We start from the raw sequence: 23,413 nt of genomic DNA on the forward strand, positions 1-23,413 counted from the left end.
TCCCTTTCGAAGGATATTGTTTTTCACCTGTAGAAGAAACACAATTTGCAATAAATAAGTGCATTAGCAACATTCTCAAAATTGCTAGCAATACCACCAACACGTGTAACTAAGGAGCTATCACCAGTTATAGAGGCTCAATAGTTATCAGTACACCAAGGGCATATAATACAAGAGAAAACCACACATGCACCCGGGTCTTCTATCTGTCTTTCCATTCTGAGGTCAACAAATGAATATGACAATGCCTATTGGAAAACTGCATCTGACAAGCCATTGATTCTTTTTGTATAAGCAGGTTATGACATTTAGAGACTCCCCCTTTACAGCTAGCTTATAACAGAATGATCTTTCCAACTTTTCAGGATGTTGGCACATGATACAGTTTTGCCAATAGGAGGCTGCAAATCAACAAACAAGTGTTTATTGGAATTTATGTGCCTTGATGCACCAATGTCAAAATACTAAACTGTATTTGAGTATTTCTCACACTAAGTAGACTGTCCTAACCATGAAGCTCACCTGGGGATGACTAAAGAAACAAAGGGAACCAAGTAGAAAAAAAAATTATTCAGCAGAATTCATGTTTACTGAAAATTAGTATTATCCTGCGTTTCAATAAGCTAGAAATCGCAAATCTAGAAAACAGACCTGTATTCACAAAGGTGGCAAATTTTCAAATCCCTTCGGCTCCTGATCAGTTTTTAGCCAAGCGGAACTGTAAACTTTGCCACTGCCTCTTGATTGGGATCAGCCATCTTCACATGGATCATAAAATCACCTTGTTGGGAACTCTGTGTATTGAACCAGTCACAATATTCCCACCTCCCATCATGCTAAGGAAGAGGTTGGACACTAATGATTGCAACTCAATTCTGTTTGTGATCCCTTACAAACAAGTCTCCTTCCTCTATAAAAAAATCATATCAAGTACATTGCAAAAAAGAAAAGAAAGTACATCCATGATTCAGCAAGGGTATGCTCTAATCCTGAGAGAAAAGGAATCAGAGAGCAATGGAGACATGAGCCATGTCTGGATAAGGATTTTGATACCTTGAGGATTGTTTTCTATCTCATCCTAGCTATAAACTTTCTATGCGCACAACAGGTTTTTCTCAAAACTTATGCGACAACTGGAGGAAAAGATCCCCTTTTTAAGTTCATCTGTGAGAAGAAATTGAATTGCAGTTTGTCCAATGTCTCCAAGTAAAACACATGCCCTAGATAGCAGATTCTGAGCCTCGAGTTCAATTTGTACAACCCTCTCTGGATCTTACAGTTTACTGCGAGACTATCACAATATATATTGCAGTTATTTGTTACATTTCACTTCTGACTGTGTGGGAGCACAATTCTTATGAACTCTCAGAGATGAGGAATTCCTGAGGGGCATGCTTATTCATGTATAATTGACTAAAACATATCCTAGAACAAGCAAAAGAACAAAGGAAAGAACAGAGTTTATAAGCGACTTTAGACAAAATTACGAGTAAATGCGAAAACTAAAAAGAATAATAATTTAGTAAGCAAGAGTACCCAAGCACAAGCTGCCATCTGGGTTTTGAAAGATTCCAGAATCTCTTGGGTAAACCCAGTGCTTACTAAGCTTTGAAATCGCAACCAAACATAGCAAAAAGGAACAAACAAAGCAGACAATGAGAGAGTTTAATTAGGTTAAATTTCCATCGCCAAAAAAATCTAAAATTGTAACAGAAGAAGAAGAAGAAGAAGAAAGAAACAGCAACTAATGTGCTAACACAAGGGAACAAAGATAAACCAACGTACAAATAAGAAACACAAGGAAGCAATTATTATCATTATTTTGTAATTAGTTCTTTTTTTATTTGTTTATTTCAAATTAGAATAATAATGAATAATAACATCAGGAAGTGGGAGGAAAAATATAAAAAACAAATTTTATATATACATATAGATAGATAGATAGACACACACACACACACACTTTTTTTTTGGGTAAACCCAGGAGATCTTCCTCAGTTTCTCACACACACACACACGCACACAGAACAAAACCAAATAAACATGTACTTACGAGTAGATGAACCCCAAAAATAGAAAGAAAGAAAGAAAGATTATTAGAGTCTTTGGAAGACCAAGAGGTCTCTGAGACAGTGAGAAAAGCAGGGTGGAGCTACTAAAATGAGCATCATCACCCATGCTAAAGATTATTAGAGTCTTTGGAAGACCAAGAGGTCTCTGAGACAGTGAGAAAAGCAGGGTGGAGCTACTAAAATGAGCATCATCACCCATGCTGAAGGCTAAGTGCTACATAGTCATAAAATTATAAGTGCTACATAGTCATGACATCAACATCACCATCACCACCACCACCACCATCATCATCATCATCATCATCATCACCATATCACATCAAATCCAATGCCAAGTCTGGTCCGGTACAACAGATACTAGAGGTCATGATGGACCCAATGGCAGGTGAGGCTAAGATGTTATAAGGTCAGAGATAGAACATTGGCGGCTATTTGTGGATGCGGTCCGGCATGTCCTCTTGGCGGTGGCTCTCCGTCTCACAATGGCCAGGTAACCCCTGTCGCTCTTGAAAATGGAAGGGATGTCTCCAAGCATGATTTGTATCTCTATCCTCTGTCGGGCGTGTCGTGTCACTGGCTCTGGATCTCTACCTTGCCGACTGTCCATGGTGTGGTGATTTATATGGTCTGGCTAGAAGAACTCTGTAATCATACTCTAAGATGAGTCTGCCTGTTTGTTTTGTCCCTATCTCTGTGATCTAAGTAAGCGCTCTCGGTGCCTAACTGTATCATGGATGAAGGCGGCCAGGCATCTCTGATCTGTATAAGAAAGGAAGTCAGAGAGGAGTCCAAAGCTGTCTCTGAACAAACCTAAAAACTAAAAAGAAAACGGGCTATGAAGCTTCCCACTTTGGATTTAGATTCTACATTCAAGAATCCTAAGCATACCCAAAGCCGAAATTCCAAAGATATAACGACTACAACGAAGGACATAGCGGAGTTTCTTCATTACTTTCTTGTATTATAGCCCTTTAGTAATAGGATTAAATTACTAAATTCAGAGATAAATGCACTCTTACTTGTCCAAAGACGAGATAACCTATAGAATTGGGAGGTAATCACTCCATATTAGCCATATCAGAGATGTTTGAGTCAATGTGAGGCATTCGTATGATATTCAACATATCATACGAAAGTTGTCATTTATCATAGATACCAACTTCTAAACCTAACAAAGATTGAGTTATACTGCGATCCAAGAAACTATAACAGCTTCCACTAGCTATACAATTAGGTTCACAAAATTCTCGAAGATAAATTCCTCATCCAAAGGAATTTGGATCTTTGTACATAAAATCTTTAAAGTTGGGAATGTCTGCGGCAAATAAGTCATATATGAATCTCCCAACTTGACTAAGTTATATGAAGAATGATTGGACAAATCTCACGAGCGATCAATCGTTACACAACTCAAATTCATATGTGAAAAGGTAGATTTTTGCTTTAAAAACAGCACAATTAGTGCCCATTGAAATACCAATACTTTGTTGAAATAAAGATTCTCCTAGAGTTATGAACAAATTATCTAGAAGGCAGTTTAACCAACAAAGGACATCTTCAACAGCTACAACTTTTGTGCACCTTTTATTTTTCAAATCAAGGTCTTGCTTTTCAGATTTTATCCAACAAAAATCAAAATGCAAGGCTGATTTTTCAACTCTTATAACTTCGCATCTATCTTTTTCACATCTATAGTTGAAGCAAGCTCTCCTATTCGTGACTTCAAATTTTCCACGTCTATCTTAGTAAAATCAAATGTCTCAAGTGAGATTGGAGTACATTTCTCTAAACGTTATGACTGGTATAATTCTCACCGAATCATTCAAGATCCAACGTAAACCTACTCTCAATAAGTTTCTCCAAAGTTCATGGACAGTTGTTGGTAAAATGGCCCTGGACCAATAACTCAACCACTTTGAGACATCAGTTAGAGAAGTCTTATAAGCCGCTGTAATGCATCTAGGTTTCTTAGGATTTTTATGAAACTTCCATGCTGCACAAAGATAAGGAAGACTTGGGTTGCAAATGAACCCAAAGGACTTACAAATCTAGCATGCGTCCTTGCTGCAGAGTTAACCACTAGTTAGATGTTTCATAATCAAATCCTTTTGAGGTATAGAACAACTAGCATGCGTCCTTGCTGCAGAGTTAACCACTCCTAGTAGGGATTGCATTTTGCAGGTGAAGATAAAATTTGAGCATTTGTCTACATAAGAAATCACAAAATTTTGCTAGAACTTACGCAAGGATATCTCATCCTCTGGAGAGAGAGAGCTAGAATTTTGCTAGAATTTACGCAAGGATATCTCATCCTCTGAAGAGAGAGAGAGCTACCACTATCAGAGGTGTGGAGAAAAGGAACTCCTCTTAATTTTTTGAAGCAATTAGATTCAAAATTGTAGATTTCCAATGTGATAAGTGACCTTGGACCCCTAAACATTCTTCTACTTGAATAGCAAAATTTAAGACTCCTTTTCTATGGCTTTTAATAGGCATAAATCCTCAGAAGAAGAAAGTCAAAATTTTGTGCCTTTTAAGAAACGATCCCTTAGAAAGGCAGTAGGAAGGACAGAAGTATCACTAGTAACAACATGTCCTAAAGAACTATCAAGTAGTACCAAGGTGTACTAAAGAACTATCAATGAAAGGAGCAAACTTTTTACTAGTACAAAAACAAGGGATACTAAGAATGGCTAGCTTTCCCTGCATTATGAGGTTCTTACCAATGTTTGCATGATTGAAAGCCTTTTGTCCTAATGTTTTCATGTATTTCCAAGCAACAACAGGACGCTTCCAAACTCCTCTTACCCCAATGAGGAAGAGCAGTCATAACTTAAGGTGACTTCAATATAGAACTTATCAAGACTAGGAGAAGTAAATATAGTGATCATAAGCTGTTTTCTTAGAATGGGAATACTTTTTTTAAGGCCAAGAACTTCACACTTTAGAAATTTCTCTAGCAATACTTTCAATTGAAAGCAATGTTGATTTCTCCAGTGAAGATCTTGACAAGAGAAGTTCTCTCAAGTATATAGAAGTTTAAAAAGAACCTTAATACTATATCTTTCAAAAACCTTTATAAAAATTACCAAAAACATAAGTCGATCCAAGTACTGTAACCTTCTCTTATAGTCTCTATGGGCAAAAATTATCCGGTTGTGTAAGGAGAATCACAAGAAGCATAATCTATTGGTCTAGAAGTAGATCAATAGAGGAATCATAAGAAACATGATGCATCCATCTAGAAGTAGACGCAACATTTTTAATATCATCATTAGGGGAATGGAAAGATATGTATAAATGGCATTAGAGGAATGGGAAGATATGTATAACGTTTAATATCATCTTTAGGGGAATGGGAAAATTTGTATAAATGGCATTTGAAGCTTGAGAGAAGCTGAGATTCTATCTCATGGCATGGAAGGCCCCCATGTTGGTTCTGAGTGAGCCTTCTCAGTCCCTTGCTCTTTTCTTTGCTCAAATTTATATTCTGATTATGAGCTTTGCAATTACATTCTGCTCTCAGGCCAAATTCTTGAATAATTCTAACTCTAAGTTCCAATTTCAGCATAAATTTAAGTCTTTAACGGATACACATGGCATGAACTTAATTCCCTTCATTCACAGTCTAGCAGGGTGAGCTGTTCTATGACTGGAACACCTTCATGGCCAGTAGAGTTTCCCATAGAATTCTCATACCATCTAATAGGTGATGAACCCAGCATGTCAAACTGAAAGGTGGACACCCCAAATAGGAAGGTGAGGCATCTCACATAGTGTAAGTTGAAAATATAGACTAGCTGCTTTATAGACAATTTCCAATTGATTCATAGTTTTTCTTTCCAAAATTTCACAAAAAGCCTTCCAACACAGTTCTTATATGTAAGAAAGATGAGATTTGTTTCAAAAAAATAAAGTCACTTGTCCATTGTTCCTAATACTAGCCCACTTGCAGATCACTTTGGTCTCTCATTGCAGCATCATATGTAAAAAAATACATGACCTATTAGCAATAATAGAAATACAACCAAAGCTAAAGCAATGCTTGATGAGACACACATGTAGAATGATCAAATACAGAGCTTCTGCAGCCTCAATACGAATTTGTGGATCTATCTCTGCCTCACGTTCATGAGATAATGGACCGGCTAGTTCAAGTGGCATTTTTGCAGTATCCTCCTCACGATAAGCCTGTGTCAAAACTACCCAACATCAAAGATTTGAGAGACCTAACTGCCAGGCACAGGTACATATCCCCCATCAAGCAATCAGCAAATACTATTTCCAATGCATTTTCAACCCGCCTTCTAGATTGGATTGCATGCTTATGAACACTACACGGAGATCTGAGCTTCAAATTTAGATGAATAGCAATATTCTACAAGGTCCTCTGCCATACATCACAATTCACTGCATAGGCGCATTTCAAAAATTAAAAAATTGTGCAATCATTACCATACCTTCTTTCCTGCAAGAGGCAAAAGAAGGGCAGGCCACAGAAACTGAGAAACCAAGAGTAGACTTGGCAGGTAGTTTTCTGCCTCGAAACAACAATTGCGAACTGTGCCCATTACCTGCAATCTCCAATGTCTCAATTATTAAGGCCAATAAAGGTTTGGCTAGCTTTGGAAATACAAAAGAGAAGCCTCAAATAAGACAATTACATATAAACTACAAATCATTATTTACATCTCTCTCTCTCTCTCTCTCTCTCTCTCTCTCTCTCTCTCTCTCTCTCACTAACACCCACGTCTGGCATAATTATGCACGCACACTATATGACATCCCAAATCAGCCAGTCCCTGACCTCTCACATATACCACGCCCCACTTCCTGCACCCTCTTCACTAAGGGAGGAGTGAAGGATGCCGTAATGAAACTTCATAACGGCCGAGCGAAGGATCATGAGGGGCTATGCACTAAGTTCATTGCATACGGGATTAATCTCCTAGCCCGATCTTAGCAAAGCTCTTTAATGAAGCGGTTTGCTTGGGGTTTCCATGCCCCTGGACCATTAACACTATCTCACCCATTCACAAGGCAGGGGATCCCATGAGCCCGGAGGACTACAGGACCATTATGATTGGACATGTCATGTCCAAGATTTATGCATCAGTGCTTGATTCCGAGGTCAATTAATTCGCAGAGTGTCGAGGACTTAGAGCAGCAAGACAGGCTGGATTCCGACGAGATCATGGGACCATGGATCACATTCTCACGCTGAGGTGTATCATCAAGGAGGCGAGGACACGGAAGCAGAGGGTTTATTGTTGCTTTGTGGACTTCCAAAGCATTTGATACGGTCCCGAGAGCCCACCTTCTTCGGCACCTACAAGATTTGGGTTATGGCCAGGAGATCATTTGGGCTGTCATGGCACTTTTTGAGAGAGTCTCAGGCAGAGTCCGGGCAAGGTCAGGGTGGACAGACGAGATCATGAGGTCAAACAAGGGTGTCCTTTATCATCTACCCTGTTTGGCCTCTACATTGATGAACTCGAGACAGTGATGCAGACACGGGGGGGGGGGGGGGGGGAATGGATGCTCTCTTGCTGGCACTCGGATCTAGATATTGCTATATGCAAATGATGTGGCACTTTTGTCTCCCTCAGTAGAGGGGCTCAAGAGACACCTTGACACACTACACTCCTTTTGTGAGTCTCATGATTTGAAGGTCAACCTTGGTAAAACCAAGGTTATGGTCTTCAACACATCTTGAGCCGTCATGCACCAGGAGCAGTTCACGTTTGATGGGTCACCTGTTGAGATAGTTTCATCATACACGTATCTGGGGGTTTTCTTCTCCGGACCCATCTTCACTATGAGACCCGCGATGCACGCCCGCCTGGGTAGGGGATACACTTCACTGGCCAGACTAGAGAGACAATGCTTCCGCTCGCACTTTCAGGATCCACGAACCAAGGGGTTGCTCTTGACTCCTTGGTCCGCCCAGCGGGGATGTATGGGAGCCCCTGTTGGGGGCCAGACTTGTCAGATACAGAGTGGGCTTGTGTGGAGCAGCTACAGGTTCTCATGCTATCACGGATGATTCACGATAAGCCGTCAGTTCCTTACCAGATCATTCAAGCTAAGTTTGGGTCATCCCCATTACAACTAGATGCTGCATTTCAGTTCATCACGTATTTGCACCGAGTCAAGGAGTACGGGGATTACACTTCTGGGCGCAGCAGACTACCTTGGCTAGCTTTGTCTTCCTCTATGGCACCTTCAGCAGGGGGGACCAGAGATGCTGGTATGCACGCAATGAGAGATGGTTTGAGCGACTAGGGCTCCACATGGATAGAATCCCTTCCTTCCAGTACAGTATAGATGCTCCGTTTTCTCCCCTCCTGTTACATGAGGTCAACCAGGTAATCCGTGAGGAACTCTTGCAGCTACATACATTCCGGACCTAGTTGGGACCAAGCGAGCTCCCAATGAAGCTCAGCTTCTACAAAAATCATTGCTTGAGCATCACAGAGGGTTTCATCGACCCACCAAGATATACGCAGATCCACCTACCCCCCTCATTGAGGATCTCTATTGGGCAGTTCCGGGTCTCTTCACATAGACTTCGTATTGAGAGCAGCAAAGCAGAGGGCATACCCAGGGGGAGAGGCGCATATGCACATTATGTGACATGCAGGAGGTTGAGATGGAGGAGCAATTCATCTTCAGGTGCCCTGTTTACTATGAGATCCAAGGGCGTTTCTACTGCCTCTTCAAAGATAGTTTTGGGGTTTTGTCCCGGTTTCTCTCCTACCCAGATCAGAGATGTTTGGCGGGCTTCATCCATGAGATAGTCAGGCACCGCGAGAGGATACCTCAATCATGGAGACAGGAGCAGACTTATTCCTTAGCAGATCCTTCTTAGAGCTCTATCACGGAGTTCTTTCTACCAGATCACATGGACATCCGCAAGACGAGGCTTCAACATGATCACAATCCAGAGCCAGTGACCCGACAGCTCAGACAGAGGGTTGACGCGCGGATCACACATGGAGACATCCCCTCTCTATTCACATTTGGAGCCCGACCAATAGGGGTTATTGTGGCCCTTGTTAGACGCAGAGCTATGACTAAGAGAGGTCACAGAGCCACACCCGTGAGCAGCCGACAACACTCTATCGCCGATTTCATGCCTCCATTGCTGCCTCATCCACCCTGATGTCCTGATGGCGATGATGATGATGATGATGATGATGATGATGTTGTTGTTGATTTGTAGTCGACCACTAGCATGACTATGTTGTACTTAGAACTATCATTTTGCACTTTTGCATTCTGCATTCTACATTGGCGTGGATGCTCATTTAGTAGCTCCACCCCCACAGCTTATTTGTACCAGGTTTTTCACAATCTCATAGACCCATCGGTCTTCCGAAGACTTTAATAAACTTTCTTTCTCTCTCTCTCTCTCTCTTTCTCTCTCTCTCTCACTAAACGCTGCTACAGCCAGATTGTATGAAAGGGTCCTAGCCAAGCTTACACATCCCATCCAAAACTCCACCCCTAAAGCCTCTTTAATCATTGACATAGGATGGAAAAAAGGCTGCATAGATTAACTAGAGGACTGGATAAGACAAAAGGGCAGAATGGATAAGACAAAAGAGTGGCATTCAGATTGCAAGATATGTGGTTTTATTGCCTATCTATGCAGATGATGTGGCCCTTTTTGCCAACAATGCAGCCAGTTTGCTATCCTGGGCTCTGCAAATCATATACATATGCAACACTAGTCTTGTTGTGCATGTGGCACATTCTTGTAATGGTAGTATATGCCACTCTTACATGACAGTTCATCAGAGGGAGTATCCCTAAATCCGAGATAGGATAGCATACTGCAGTCACTACTATCGTAAAGAAGCAGGATGGCCTACCTGCTAGAACAAAATAGGAAGGGGTAAATTGCGGTCACTGCCACATAATTCAGATGGCACTTGATGCCAAGCTGGTTGGTTCACTTTCTATGATATTGTTGTGAATATGTGTGGTTTGGATTGTGAACTTGTGTGGTATGTTCCTAATATACCACGGATTATGGACAGTTTCTTTCTTGCCAAAACTCTTTTAGAGCTGCCAGGATAGATTTGGACAGTCCCATATAGCCATAAGATGAAGTGGGTAAATAATTGAAAGGAATATGTGTGAAAAGTATGCATGGGATGTTTGTATGCATACATGAAGTGTTTTTGTGTGTACTCGTGATGTACCACTAGTTGTGGGTCCTGAGGGATGGCCATATGAAAGTGGGTAGTACATCGAGAGAAACATATATGGGTCTTGCAGGATGGCCATATGAAGAAAAAAAAAGTACACACTAACTGTATGTTTGCATGCATTGAGTGCTTGTGTATGCTCTTGATGTACCTCGTTCTTTGGGTCCTACGGGATGTCCATGAGAGTATAAATCATCTATGTGGGTCCTACGGGATGTCCATGAGAGTATAAATCATCTATGTGGGTCCTACGGGATGGCCATTTGGAGCATCTTGTCTGTCTGAGCATGTATGTCTACTGTTTGTGGAATGATGTCTGGTTGTGTTCTTGAATAGCGGAAGCTATAAGCTTCGACTTGGTTTGACACTTTTGCTGCAGGTTCTGATGGAACAAAGTAAAAAGTTTGGTGCAAACGGGGGACGTTTGCTGTGTTTCAAGAGGGGGGTCTGCCACGGGATACGAATTTCTAATTTTTAGGAATCTACGGTGATTGACCTGGCCTCAAACTGATTAAAATTGTAAAGGACACTTCAGTGCAATTAATTCCATGGGCCAAGGCAAGGGACTGAAGGTTACAGAGGGTGAACATCCCTTTCACTAAAAATAGCTCCACGAGCCACGTTTGGCTAGTTGGCTTGGAAAGCAAGCAAAAAAGTCGAAATTTGCTTTCAGGGCTGTTTTATGGACCACAAAAGAACAGGGAGGGGCAGGGCACACGCTGGGAAAGTGCTCCAGGGCTATTCTATCACATCGCCTTGCTGATTTTTGACAATCAAGGCAGTCTATGGGTTGTTGGTGGGCTGCTAGGGCTGCCAAAAGCTCAAAAACAAAAGTCATTTTTGTGCCAATAGCCTCCACATCGGTTCGTTTTTACTGCATGCCTACTGTTCATGCCTTCCCAAAGGCCCAAATTCTGATTCACACTTCTTCCAAGAGCCTTCCCGGCCAGATGCCTATCAAAATCACACTTTTCCACACAGTCTGGAGCTTCCAGGCAACTCGATTTGCTTCCAGACTTGGTGATTCTCTTCCAACAGGTTTTTCAGGGTTGCTTTTGCTGATTTTCACCTGCCATGGTGCCAGAGATCTTGCCTTGGAATTTCTTTTCCATGTCTGCTGATAACCAGGGTTTCTCGAGCTTTCCAATCGGTTGATTGCTTTCCGGGAGCTTTCCTACTACCTCAGAACCTTCAGATCCTTTTGCTTTGTGCAGCTGGCCTTTTTGTTTGCCAGGAGCGCCAGGTGTGGTTGTTTTGCTGGCCTCTGTCTTGCTAGGACTCCCTTGATAGGTATTCAAAGCTACCAAGACAGATTGAGTTGTTTTGTTGGCCTCTCTCTTGCTAGGACTCCCTTGATGGGTATTCAAAGCTAACAAGACAGATTGGGTTGATTTCTCTTCTGCCGAGACTCCCCTAGTGGGTATTAGAGCTGCCAGGTTAAGACCCTAAGCCAGATTCAGAAGAAGGGCTGCCATGGAATGTTGCACTGGACTGGGATTATTCAGTTGAATGTATGTGGGCTGATGCACTGCAGTGCTATTCTTGTATTTGCAAGCCTTTTGAATAAAAGATAAAGAAATGCCAAAAGGGGCGCTGGTTGGCTGTAATAAGTCTTTAAGTGGCTGAAATTATGTTATTTGCTGGTTATTAATTGTTCACCGCCCTTTGGTGTTCCCGAAGGCTGGTTACAGAAGGTGAAGCAATAATTCTATTGATCTCTTATATGGTCGAACTGGAAAAAATGCACAGCGATAGTATCCTTTACAAAGTGATGCAAGCCACAAGAGAAAAAGGATGGTTCAAAAAGGCACATAATTGGTTGGAAAGGCAGTTATACCAAGCCAAGATTTACTTGAGAAGAAAGGGGCTATAAGGGACTTTGTCCAGCAAAAAGTGGTGGACACTTTGTAGAGAGGATGTAAGGGGAAAATCGAGTTTTACAAGAAAAGATCAACCCCATGTTAGTATACAATGACCGATAGTACCTCAAGGACAATGTCTCCATGTACAAGAGACAGGCTGTTTGCAGATTTAGAGTCAGCTCAGATGACATGGAGGTAGAGCCTGGTACATGGATAGACACCCTCACGCAGGGGAGGTCCCGTAAAATCTGTGAGGACAGTTCAAGCAGAACAAATCCCGATAAGAGTCTTCATCCCTAAGCCTTTTTCCTTCAATAGGTTATGTATGACCCTGTTCTACTATCCCTACATCTTGTGAAGAGGCACGCTATAGGGATCACTATATAGGGCAGTGTCAGGGATACTCGGTGATTCGATCGGCTCCAAATGGCAACACATAGGAAGATACTCCTAGCATCTAGGAACGAGTACTGACCATCTCTTAGCAACCCTATACAGTCTTTCACTGGAGATTGGGTGGCTCACATGGATAAGCAGCCCTCTCCAGGACCATATATGTTCAAATTCTCTGTGACTAGTTTTCTCATTTTTTGATTTACTTGTGTATAACGTTGTTTCATTGTCTTGATAACTTTAGAGTGAGTTGGGTAGGTTTACTTACCCTAGTGCAAATTGTGCCATTTTCTTATCCAACATAGTTATGTCTAGAACAATTGCTCTTAGATGTCAATTCTTATCACGAGCATCATCGTGTCTCTATGAATGCTGCTGATCACTTACTTCGTTGTATTTGCTCTATTGCTCTTTCTTACCTTCTATAGTTGTTATTTCAATCAAGCTCATAGCTGCTTTGTTCATCATCTGTCCCATTATATATCTTGGTCCTAGGGACGTAGAAAGAGATATCATGAAGGTTGCTTGAAATTTTTCATTTTATTCGTCTAATTTGAGATGCATAATCATAGATGCTATGTGTTTCATTAGCTTCATGTGCTGAGTTGCATGATCTTAATTATGAGAGAGAGAGAGAGAGAGAGAGAGAGAGATGTTAACATTTGCAGAAGGCCAAAGGGACCTATAACATTGAGTCTCAAGTACATCATGATAGAAAACCTTGATAGGGTAAGTAGAGGTGTCTAGAAGATCTGATGGAAATTAAAACTGAAACTGAAAAATGGAAATACTCTTTAAAGTGTCCCATCAGGAGTCTTGGTGTGTCTGAAACAAATCAAGATCTGCTACTATTATTCTATGCTTTACTCTGGGTCATCCTATGCTTTGATCTAGGGCATTGTGAGGTAGCTTAGTTGTGTGATATGAAAATGAGCGTGCCTCAAATGGGGTGAGACCTGGCAAGTCGTGTGTCCAACCCCAACAGGTCTTGCATCTTTGAAGAGTGGGCTTAACATCCTCCATCTTTTTTTCAAGCATTAATAGAATTTACTTCTTGCAAAAAAAAAACATCCTCCATCTTGGGATGTCCACTCAGTTGCTCCCAAGCAAAAGCAATCTGTTGTCATTTACTATTTGGGATCCCTATCCAGCTAATGTTTGGTGATCGTTGATACCAAGAGGGAAGTGCAGTACTACTCCAAGTAATCAATTTTCCAAATCATGCCTCAAAATCCCCTTTCGAACAAGCAATGATGTAGACCTCCAATCTCATAGTACATGCTCCTCTATCTCCCTCTGTCTCCACCTCATGCAAACATCACACCAAATGCATAGCCTCAAATCTCGACAGTCCGAAGCTGATTCATGGCTATCCATAATCCATGGATCTATAGATATCCTCATGCCTATCCTTGATCTGATGAAGGAAACACACTTTTTAGAATGCCATTTTGGTGGCATGTGACTATGATGGGGAGACTAATTTTCGCTCTCAATCTTCTCTTTTTCCATCTTTTTCTACATGTTATAGTTCATGGTGGAAGCCCATAACAAGCGTGGAGCAAAAAACAATGAAACAATTCTAGGAGACATCACCCTACCTCGGCAGTTCATCACAGAGAGACACTACGAGAAGACTCTGGGTGCACCATCTGCTACCCATAAGACCAATGGTCAAATACCAAATATGTCCCAGTACACTTAAGACCCCTAGGACACTTAGGACACCTAGTTAGCACCAATAACTAGTTGGGCACTACTAGCCCCTTTAGGCCATTTAGGCTTAGCCAATTCATGATTGCTTGTCTAAACTCCTATTTTCCTAACCCAAGCAATCCCTAACATGCACATGCACGCGCGCGCGCACACACACACACGTGGGTAATGTCATGTCACATTATTATTGATATAGCATTTCCTCTCCCGCTTAAGAAGAGGTGATGTTGTCGGTAACAATATGAGGTCATTTTTTGAGTTTCTTACACTTCCTAGGTAGCATTCTCCTCTGAACCATCCAAAATATTCTTGAATAATTATATGGCGCTACACCTTTCTTTAACATCAAAAATTCATTTTGGCTCATGTAGGAGCACCAAAGGTTTAATCAAGTCTATGAGCATCTCTCTCCTACCAAACTCACATATTTAAGTAGTCTTTTCTTAAAACAAATAACATGCAACACTGGATGAGCTCAACATCCTTCATGAAAGGCTAGCTTGGAAGCAAGCTCACCAGGGGGGTGAAGAAACGAAGCCTAGCAAAGAGAGGACAGCAAGAGATCACAAGTAGGTGTCATGCAAAGGTTATTTGTCTAAGGGTGGCTGCAAGCTGGAAGCAGGGGGTAAGAGGGTGGAGAGACCTTAGCAAACACGAAAAAGTGAGCACAAGGGGGGGGAACAATGTTAAGCAGGAGGTGAATGGGATGAGGAGTAGGAGCTCTGAAGCTTAAGCCACAAAATTTTAGCACAGTTGTCCCTCACCATCTCCATTAACCATAAAGACTGCGAAGAGTAGATTGTTGTGAGCAGCAACAAAAATCTCAACCAATTCTGGACAAGTTGTTGTACACAGTCGACAAATACGAATGGATTCCTATTAAAAGTAGAAATATATCTGGGAAAGAGCCTTGTATTTGATAGTTTTTACTTTTGAGCTATTTCAGAAATATATGCATACCCCTTTTCGACGGACAATGCTCCTGGAATCAACTCGAGGCAGAATTTGCTTTAGAAGTCCCCTCTGCCTGTCCAATAAAATCTTTCTCCCAGCTTCGAGCTTGGTAATATTCACTAGAATGGATGAAACATGTTCATACTGATCCTCAGATCCTACACAAATTTCCAACCATCAGGAAATTCTCATTAAAATAGATGGAATAGCCAATTTCTTTCTCCCGCTTCAAAAGTTTCATTCATTAAATGCTGCATACAAAGAGCATAGGGAGAAATATATTTTCCTATACAACTGAGAGACATAACTGGACAAATCACAGTGACATGGTTTACTCAAAAAAGCAGTCTCAAAGACACGTGATAGGGTTGTATTAGTGCCAGTCAATGATTCTGTGGTTGCGAATGAGGGTCGGCCACATGCAGAACTGCTGGTACGGATGTCCAACTATTCCCAATATGATGTAAATACAGCATGTTGACATCAAAGGGAAGCTGTGAAAATTTTCCAAACAGCCTGCTATGTCGCATTTCAAGGCTGCACAGTATCTCCCAAGCCCAACTATCATGCAGCAAGTGATCATCTTTTGTACAGAAAAGGGCAACACATCTAGGTCAAAAACAATTTCATCATCACTGCCTTGTAAGGTGAACCTGGTTAACAGAGGTCATTTCCATGCTCAAGCAACTACATTAGGAATTAGGCCTTGCTTGCACCCCAAGGCCCACCCACACTAAGACATGAGCTTACCCAGTTTTCCTAGGGTGGTAATTTGCATTAACCCTCAAATGCAATTTTTGGCTCCAAATAAGAGATATGAATCATGTATTAAACAAAAGGATTCACCTCAAATCATCTTTCGCTCTCACTCTTGCTGGCGTGTCCAACCACTAAATCAATGCCAAACTCACATTTACGTTTTTGGACACCAAGAACATGCTCAGATTCCATGAAATCCTTTCATCACAGAAGATGTCGACATGACTCACGCTTCAAAGAAGATTAATGTCGTCTTGTTATTCACTAATGTTTTTTAAGGAGCTACCTCATAATAACATTACAGCCCTAGCCAAGAATAACGAGGATGCTCTAGGAAGCGATAATGGCTTAGAAGTTGTATCCACGAAGAAAAATCTTGGATCCTACAGGGCTGCTATGTAAGATGTGCTTGTTTTTACACACACACGTGTGTGTGTGTGTGTGTGTGTAGAAAACTTCCAACTGTTTTTAGTTATGAGTAGTAGCTGTCCCACTTTGGGATAGCTATGAATGTAAATGCTTTCTTAATGCGAAATTCCTTTTACACACACAAAAAGGTGTGTGTGTATAGATAGATAGATAAATATATGTGTAGATAGATAGATAGATACATGTGTATGTATGTATGCATCTCTCTCTCTCTCATATATATATATGTGTGTGTGTGTGTGTGTGTGTGTGTGTGTGGAATTATGTACATAAAATGCAGCCAGATATTGTTTCTTTGCAAGAACATAATCGACACTCTATGGTTGGTCATCATGATCACTTTGGCGGTTATGATATATATTATGCTGGTACCACTACCTACTCCGGTGTATGCATACTGGTTAGACATGAGCTGGAACCTCAGTTAGCATTCAATGACAGCAGTGGCAGATGTAATGTCAATGGTGATATTTTTTAGTTTGCATCAGTTTATGCTTCCCAGACCTCTGCCATGAGGGCTTCATTATGGGATATGCAGATATCCATGGAGATCCAATGCATTCATCTGTGGAGATTTTAATCATTCCCCTCTACCAAGAGATAACACCACTTCAAGATCTCATATGCTATCATTAGAAAGGCAGAAATGGGATAGCATGCTACTTTCTGTGCAGGCTGAAGATTTATGGCTGCTTCTCCAAGGGTCAGTGCCTGGATATACTTTTCATCATAATGCACTTACTACATACTGGGCAAGGCTTGACAGATGGTATTTGTTTTACCCACAACAATTTGCAGATTTTAGCCCTCATCTCTTCATAGATTTCTCATTGGGCTTGTCAGATCATGCCCCGTTGTGGATGAATTTGCAGATTGGCATGCCTCTGGATGATTTGCCACCCTTTTCCAATAGATTGCTGCATGTTAATCAGGCTTACTTCCGACATCACTATTTCCAGCAAATGATCAGACTTGCAATTCATCCTTTGCCTTTGCATGCCCAGGAGGACATGAATTATGCTTGGGACAGTTTTTTTTCTCGTATACAGAATGTCATTAGTGAGTAGCACTCTTGGGTGAGATATTGGGCTCTTTGGACAATCTGGAGTGAGCATAATTTGGCATACTTGGGTCGGCAGATTCACAAGTCATATGAATCTTTCCGAGCCTCATTGCGGCAATCTTTATATGATGCCTGCCATGAGGGTGATATAGATGCTTCTTGCATAGAGCTTTTCTTTTTATGTTTCTGATCTTTGGGATACTCTCCATTCCCATCTTGTAAATTTATGAGCATATAAATACAGCACTGGATATTACTTTTTTTTTAAAAAGTGTGTGTGTGAGAGTGAGAGAGAGAGAGAGCGTGGAGAAGCCTTGCAGAACAGCTCTAGAGCCTCCCGCAACCAGCCCGTGAGCCTCAGCTCCCTGTTGCGCTGCATCAACGCCCAAAAATCGGTCTTTTGGAGCAGTCATCAGCCGTCGTACAGCCAGTCAGACTTCCGTACAGCTGTACGGCCTGTACGGACATTTCTGCCTGCTGCAGTTTGCTGCTCCCACTTTATCTCCGGTTCCTGGATCGTTTTCCACGCAGGGTTCTGCCTCCGGACTACATCTACGCACTGATCTTGAAGGCCTTCGCTTCTGTTTCTCTCCTCTTGAGTCTTTGGGTCTGCTGCACCTTTCCCATCGCCAAAATCTTCCCTTTTCCTCTGAAATATAGTTCATCTCGGGTTTTTTACTGTTTTTTTTCTCTTTTTCCTCTACAAAACTGTTTTTTATCTTCTCTCGACCTCTACATCCCTCTTTCCCTTCTTTCTCCTTACAAATTTACTCTTTTTCTCTTCTCTGTGGGCTTCCTGTGGGCTTTTATTGGGACTGGTTTTTTTCCTCCACTACCACTTTACACGTACCTCCTTTCTGAGTTCCACTTTTTACAAAGCTATGGCTGAATATTCCTATGAAAAAACTTTTCAAAAGGAACGTTCGGTTCACTACAAGAAGCAAAAGCAGGCTGAGGGTCAGCATGACCCGGTACATGATACTCTTGAGGCCCAACTGGTCTATGATGTCATGCATGAAGGATTTGCAGACACAAGGAAAGAGTGGAAAGTCTCGGTTCCATCAGTTGGCCTCATGGTGAAAGTAGATGAAATTGTGGATCCAGTCAGAGAATATGCTAAAAATGCAGTCATTTTATTTTTTCCAAGCCGGATGCCACCTGCTGCGGAGGCAACTGGTTGACTCGCACACTGGCTGGCTCGTTTGTTCGCAAAGTGCACTATGCAGCCAGGGGTTTTTTTGAGGTTATTATGGTGGATGAGATACACAGACAAATGCTTTTGGAACATTCGCCCCTCTTTTTTGGGCAGCAAATGGTGCATGTATTGCCATGGTCTCCCACAAGGGATTATCAGGCTTTAATCCGACACAGATGCCCGGTCTGGGTTGAAGTTGTAGACTTCCCACAATGCATGGCCTCACTCTTGCCTAAAATTGCAGCATCTTTAGGCAAAGTGGTCTGCCCACCACGGCCTAATTGCAACTCGAATCGATTTTGCATTCTCTGGGATATTGATAATCCCACACCAGACTCTTATTCAGTCACGGTGAATAATGTGGACATGGGAAGTGCTTTTTACAAACTGAAATGGGGATTATTTGCAGGGGCTTGTTTTGATTGCAAAAAATTTGGACACATGGCTTCACAGTGTCCAATGAATCAGCATAAAATGCCTCCTGCTGCTTTGCTGGTTCAAATGCCTACTAAAGATGCTCCTACCTTTATTGCAAATAAAAACAAAGGTAGTAGATAGTTTTCTGGAATTCAGGATAAAGGCAAAGCTCCACTGGTTTCAAATGGGAATGTTTCTTCACATTCACCTCCTGCTATTCAACCCTTGACAAAAGGACAGAAACCTCCAACTGATGGATGGAAAAGTCCAAGAAAAGTTATTTCTGCTCGAAGACTTCCACCCCCTCGCACTTGGAATGGTGTGTCTTCTAGTGGAAACACCCCAGAGGTCAATACAGGAATTGGGATAACATGGGCTGCAGTGACAGCTAGCAGAACACTCTTCCCTGAAGAAGAGGTTGCTGCTTTGCTGTCTACTCCTCAGGTGGATATTTCTTCTCAGGGGAGAGGCATTGACCCTGAGATAGAAATGCAGGGCTGACATCATGAAATTTGATGTTGTACATAGTTGTAATATTGCTATAAATGATTTCAGCCTGACATAGTGGCATTACAAGAACACAACCAACATGTCTATGCAGGAAAGACAGGACACTACTGTGGCTATGATATTTTCTATGCTGGGGAGCACTCTTTCTCAGGGGTGGTCCTTTTGATCAAACATGAGCTTCAACCAGTTATTGCTTTAAATGACAACAAAGGCATATGGCTTGTTCTTCAATGCATTATTCGAGGAGAGGTGTTTGAATTTGCTTCTATTTATGCACCTCAATCCTCTAGAAAAAGAACTGTAATTTGGGATGCCATGCAACAATATCCATGGAGATATCATGCCTTTATATGTGGGGATTTCAATAATGCTCCTCAACAGGGTGACAATACCTCCAGACATACTCATATGTTAACCTCTGAAAGGCATGCATGGTCTCAATTACTGATGCATCTGGATTTGGTTGACCTTTGGAAGGAATTGCAGCCTTTGTCACCTGGATACACCTTCCAACATAATGCCCTTTCTTCTTATCAGGCACGTCTGGATCGATGGTATAGTGTAGCTCCGCAACAAAATGGGGATTTTACATGCAAAATGTGAATTAACTATGCCTTTGTGCATTCAGATCATGCACCTCTATGGTTGCGGTTATCCTTTCATGCTATGCCAGATGATAGATTGCCACAAAGGCGACATCTGATCGTGAACAATAGCTACCTGCAACATGCTACTTTCAAGGCCATGGTTACTGAAGCATCTCATTCTCTGTCTTCTCGCAGCCATATTCATATTGATGATGCCTGGGATTCTTTTGTTTCCAAAATGCAAGTTGTGATTAGAGGTTATGGCAAGTCTTACATGAAGACTCTGAGGGAAACTATTGCTCAGGCCAAACTCACTTGTCAGGACCTCACTAAACTCAGCCATCTTCGTTCGTTGTCCCTGCATGAGCAAACAACACTATGTCAGGCCAGACATTGTCTTAAACTCAATGATCACAGGAAATTGGCTAAATGGGAGACTAGAGCAAGACAAAGAGCCTTTACAGATAAAGGCTGCTCTTCCAAAGAATTTTTCAAAAGCCTGCATCAGAGGAGATTAAAAACAGAAATTTGCAGAAAGAAAATCGTAAGACTAAACAACTTCTGCGAATGCCCCCTCCCCTCCCCCGCTCCCGTCTACCCCCCCCTCGCGCTGCGCGGCCCCCTCTCCCCTCCCCCTCTTTCTCCGTCGCATCCCACCGCGCCCCTCTGTCCCCCTCTCTTCCCTCTCTGCCCGCCATCCCCCCCTCTCTCCTCCCTTCTCCGGCCCTCCGTCCTCTCCCCGCCTCCCCCCCCTCGTGTTGCGCTACCACCCCCCCGCCCCCTCCTCCCCCTCCCCGCTGCTGCGCAACGCTGCCCCCCCCCTTCCCCTCCTTCCTCGCCTCTCCTCCCCGCCCCCTCTCGCGCTGCGCTGCCACACGCCCTCCCTTTCCCTCCTCTTCCCCGCCCTGCGCTGCGCTACCCCCCCCCCCCCCCTCCTCCTTCCCCCTCCGCCACTCGCTCCCTCTCCACCACCCCTCCCCCCCCCGCTTCCCCGTACCTCTCCATCCCTCCCTCTTTCCTCCCCCGCCTCCGTACCACTCCCCCCTCCTTCGTCTCTGCCATTTCCTTTTCATTCCCCCGCCTTTTGGAGCGTTCGCAGTTTGTCGGTGCGGTATGGCGGCCATGAGCCCGGAGCCGGTGGCCCAGACGGACCCCCCCCCCTCCATCAGCCTACCGCATAACACTGATAGAGCATCAGGTCTCCTTGGTGAAGCACGCTGCCACAGACTTCTCCCAGACATCCGTTTATGGGAGAGTCATTGGCTACGCCCCTTCACGAGCAAACATCAGGGACTGGTTGCAGTCCACACTCTACCTTGAGGATAGCCACATTGAGGAGGTTGCACTCATGGGACGTGGTATCTTCTGGCTCAAGCTCTCCTCAGCACAGGCTGCGAGCAATATGGTCAGACGGTCCCCTACTTCTGTGGGTGGGAAGATCATCCTTATGGTCCCATGGTATAGGGGTTTCAGTGTAGCGGACTTCGATGCCCGCTTCCGCATTCCTCGCCATCCAGTTACCCTCATTTTCCCAGGCCTCGCAACCGAGCTTCGCCCGATCATCAAGGACCTGGGGGCGCACTTTGGCTGGCTCATGCAGGACACCTTCGTTGATGCGGCGGTAGCCCAAGGGGTGCCACGTGTCAAAGTGGCAGTCCTAGATACGCAGAGTATCTCCTCGGAGTTCGAGATTGAGACGGACTCAGGTGTGGTGACACAGCGCATTATGGTCACTAGTCGCCCAGATCAGTGTCTGAGATGCCACGGCTTCGGGCACCAGGCGCGCTCCTGCCCTCGCTTCACGAGGACAGAACCTCAGAAGGCCCCCATCCAGGCAACTCAGGATCCCCCCCGCCAGGCATCGACACCCCCTCTCGAAGGGAAGGCTGGACTGAGGTCAAAAGAAAACGGAAAGGAAACAAAACAGGACCAAAAAAGCCTTCCCATCTACAGCAAGAGCCCCTTGTGGTCACCAATCAGCAGCAGCCCGGTAAGGGGAAGGAGAAAGGGAAGGAGAAGATCAGCCAGCCTCCCCCTCATCCTTCACCCCGCCCCCCCTCCCCTCCCCCCTCCTCCTCGGTCCCCCTACCTCCCCCCCCTCCAGGATCCACCCCAGCACCATTGGTTTCAGCCCCCCCCTCTCCCTCGAGCATGATCCCGAGGGAAACCCCCCCGCCGCCTGTGCCACCTGCGGCCCCGAAGCCAGCACAGACCTCCCCCGCGCCTATCCCTCCTGGCCCGGCGGAGGGGAGAGGCCCTTCCCCACAGATGGCCAGCACCACTCCAGCTTGTTCGACAGCCAGCACCCCTCTCTCTGGTTCAGACTCCTCATCCTCGTCCCCACACCCAAGGGCTGCTCCTAGAGCTCTACCTTTGGAGTTTTACCGAGCAGGACCTTGGGATTATTTGGATGCAGCGGGTATTGGCTCCTTCCCTGCATGCCTAGACATCAGCATCTTCTTCCTCCGCAAGGGGGCGGAGGCTAAGGTGTCCGTCCTTGCCCCCCACGATGGTCCTAGCTATTCCTTCACTATCACCAGTGACGGGAATGAGCAATGGACGAATGAAAATGCTTAGGAGACGATTTGAGATCAGTCCCAGGAGCAGGTGCAGGACTGGATCGGTAGCAGAGCAGCGGAGCTTCTTCAGCAGCAGTGGAAGGAGGGTGGCGTTCATCTGCGATGGCGCCACAGCGCCAAACGATTCCGCCTTTTGGTCATTATTCGACCGCCTCTGGAGTGGGTCTACGCGGAAGGGCTCCGCCCATGGAGGACCTCAGAGGCAGCGGGCTTCTACAGTATTTCCCTGGCAGAGGCGTCGAGTTGGTTAGAGAGAGCTTACCACCATGGGACGAAGGGCCTCTCCCCTCTGTTGAAGGTTTTAGAGGATGGGTCCGATGATCCGGCCTCTCCTTCGAAACCCTCACAGAAGCGCCTTTGTCTGCACACTGGACATCCTCCAACCACCTCGACATCGACTGCAAGCAGATAGCTGTTTATGGCCCATCTCCCCTCTTCATGAGTATACGCATTATCTCTTGGAACGTCAACGGGTTCCACTCATCAGGAACCCGCGGCCCCAGGAAGATGGTGCTCAGACAGGAGCTCCAGCCAGCCTTGGTGGGAAGGGTAGATGTGCTCCTATTGCAGGAACACAAGCTTTCGGCTTCTCAGACCAATAATTGTGGGAAGGTCCTCACAGGACGCTCCCACACCTACTGGGAACCTTCGATTGGCGAGC

The 23,413-nt window shown here is 43.9% G+C and overlaps 1 protein-coding gene across 3 annotated transcripts in view; it reads right to left on the reverse strand.

Moving 5' to 3' along the window:
• Window positions 1–23,413, reverse strand: part of LOC147902986 (ARM repeat superfamily protein) — a 92,686-nt gene that overhangs the window by 875 nt on the left and 68,398 nt on the right. For 2 of the 3 annotated variants that reach the window (XM_087374090.1, XM_087374089.1), the window contains 3 exons: window positions 15,220–15,371; window positions 6,533–6,646; window positions 6,132–6,263 (listed from right to left, as the gene is read on the reverse strand). In XM_087374090.1, coding sequence (XP_087230216.1) covers window positions 6,132–6,263; window positions 6,533–6,646; window positions 15,220–15,371 — 398 coding nt within the window. The remainder of the gene's footprint in view (window positions 1–6,131; window positions 6,264–6,532; window positions 6,647–15,219; window positions 15,372–23,413) is intronic. The other variant, XM_087374091.1, reaches the window with a different exon arrangement.

The sequence above is a fragment of the Dipteris shenzhenensis genome, chromosome 4 (genome assembly GCF_047967505.1).
Source record: "Dipteris shenzhenensis isolate YYH24624 ecotype China chromosome 4, Dip_SZ_1.0, whole genome shotgun sequence".
Lineage (NCBI taxonomy): Eukaryota > Viridiplantae > Streptophyta > Polypodiopsida > Gleicheniales > Dipteridaceae > Dipteris > Dipteris shenzhenensis.